The sequence below is a fragment of the Babylonia areolata genome, chromosome 6 (assembly GCF_041734735.1).
Source record: "Babylonia areolata isolate BAREFJ2019XMU chromosome 6, ASM4173473v1, whole genome shotgun sequence".
In the NCBI taxonomy this organism is placed as follows: domain Eukaryota; kingdom Metazoa; phylum Mollusca; class Gastropoda; order Neogastropoda; family Buccinidae; genus Babylonia; species Babylonia areolata.
Genome location: NC_134881.1, coordinates 39763410 through 39765909, shown reverse-complemented (window position 1 = coordinate 39765909; position 2500 = coordinate 39763410). Strand labels below are relative to the sequence as shown.

Genomic DNA, 2500 nt, shown 5'->3' with positions numbered 1-2500 from the left:
AATAATAATATGTATAAGGCGCAAAAACTTGATGAAGTCAACTATAAGCGTACAAAATAGAATTTAAAAAAATGAATATATAGATAACTAACTAAATAATAATAATTAAAAAAAAATGAATAAATAATATAATAATAATAATAATGACAATAATAATAAGATAAAAAAAATATATATATAAAAAAGACAACAATGATGATAAATAAGCAAATAAATGTAAAAGAATGCAGGCACACATTCACACATACACACACATATGCATAACAGATATGCACCAAACATGCAGTTTCACAGATATGAAAGCACAGTCAAATACACATAAACGTACATGAGCCCTAACACACACACACACACTCACACACACACACACACACACACACACACACATTACCCTGCAACCCCTCTACCCCCCTCCACACACTCATTTCTAGGCTACGTATCGCAGCTTCCACGGTACGCATGCTCGGTAGAGTAAATGCAACAACACTCCCAGATCGCAGCTTCCACGGTACGCATGCTCGGTAGAGTAAATGCAACAACACTCCCAGATACCACCGCCGGTCATGCCGAAGCAAAACCTGCATGGAACAAAGTCTCATATTGTTTTGTTTTGTTTTGTCTTGTTTTTCAGCTTAAAGGTTAAAGGCCCTATCGTCTTTTATGGCCAATGGTGCATTTGAGTCATATCCACTGTGTCCAGCGCTCGGCAACAACACTCTCAGAAACCACTAACAGGCCTGCATTGTGTGTGTGTGTGTGTGTGTGTGTGTTTTCATTTTCATTTTTATTTCATTTACTTTTTTTTAAAAATTACATTAATTCTTTTTGTCCTTTGTGTATTATGAAATAGAAATACCCTTGCAAGTTGATAATCACTGAAGTTCATTGCAACTGCCTAATGTGTTAAGTATGCAATATTCCTATAGTGACATATGTGAACCGTGCAAATTTTTTTTTTTATCAAACATCATGTTTCAATGAAAGAAATATAACCTTCATTTCAAGGGAAATCAAACAAACAAACAAAAACAAAAAATCCTAATCAACGAACATAAACAACCATACGCACACACACACACACACACACACACACACACACACACACACACACACACACACACACACACACACACACACACACACACACACACACACACACTTTTTCGCAGCCTGTAAAGAAACAACCACCACTGACATATTTGTATCCCGTGTCTCTCATACACTCGTTGAAGCTGATGACCAGCAGCAGGGCCGTGACATAGATGGTCCACTCTATCAGGTTGACCAAGCCCAGTTTTAAGTAGGCCAGCGTGGCTTGGTAGATTTGCAGCAGCTGTAACAGCAGTCAACCCACCATTAGACCCCTGCCCCCGCCTCACCCCCACAACCCACCCTACCCCTCCCACACCCCCCAAAAAGAGAAGAAGATCCTGATGTTGCTGACTGATGATTATTACATTACCGTATTTGACCGATGTAAAGGCCAGATACTTTTTTTCTGTCACTTTAAACTCTTGCGTCGCTAAATGTATGCATCTCATATATGATAGTCAGTCGTGTCCGACTATGACCATCAGAACGGCAGAGGAGGCAACTGCTGTTCCAACTATTTGGGCTAGAATTTGATTATAGTGGAGAGTGTCTTGCCCAAGTACATCCCCACTCTCTCGGCCAAGAGGGTTTTAGGACAGTCGGCGTTGGGATGGTTCCCAAAGGCCAACTAGCCCACAAGGCTGCAGCTCTAAGAGGCAGTGCAATTTTGCCTCCTAGTTTGAGAGTCATAGTCCTTCACAAAAGACAAAGCTGTAAATGGTTTCCCACTGACTGGAGAAACCATTGATAATACAGCTCTCACTTTGCTGTTGGCCCAAATGTAAAGTTATGTCAATCTGTGATATAAGCCGAGTGTTGGACCATGCAGCTCATAGCGTATAGTTAAAACCTGATTGACATTGATACTTATTGTTCAGCCAACCGCACAGGGCCATATCAGGAATGCTCAACTGAATTCTTCAAAAAAAAGAAGAAAAAAAAAATCCTACAAAACAGCACACAGTTCAGGACATGATGTTATCACCTCTTGACTGCCAACAACGTATTACGTACGTGCGTAGTGACGTCACTGATGACGTCATCAGAAAAAGGGAAATAGCTCTGGAAAGCTGAAAACTCACACAGTTTTGATCTAGAGTGGTATATTATCTCCAGACCGTTTTCTCAGTTTTAGGGCTTATTGTTTTGGATAATGTTTTATGACCTGAAACACCACTTTCTACTGTTTTCCCCCCTGGTACTGAAGGGGTTTTAACTCACTCAGTACGGCCAGTCCTCTCTTCTCCTCTACACAGACCCCTCGGATGTCCAGTGGGTGTCTCAATGACACAACCTTTAGCTTCCGTCGTCAGAATTGTGGTATTCTTTGTCAACAGTCACCTCTTCAATATAAGAGCCTTCCGCTTGCAATATTTTGATGGTGGTAATTGGGGTGAAACGCTGTTAA

The 2500-nt window shown here is 40.7% G+C and overlaps 1 protein-coding gene across 1 annotated transcript in view; it reads right to left on the bottom strand.

Annotated features, from left to right (window-relative positions):
• LOC143283004 (uncharacterized) overlaps positions 1–2500 on the bottom strand; it is a 52673-nt gene that overhangs the window by 9097 nt on the left and 41076 nt on the right. The window contains exon 19 of the mRNA XM_076588980.1: positions 1196–1333. Coding sequence (XP_076445095.1) covers positions 1196–1333 — 138 coding nt within the window. The remainder of the gene's footprint in view (positions 1–1195; positions 1334–2500) is intronic.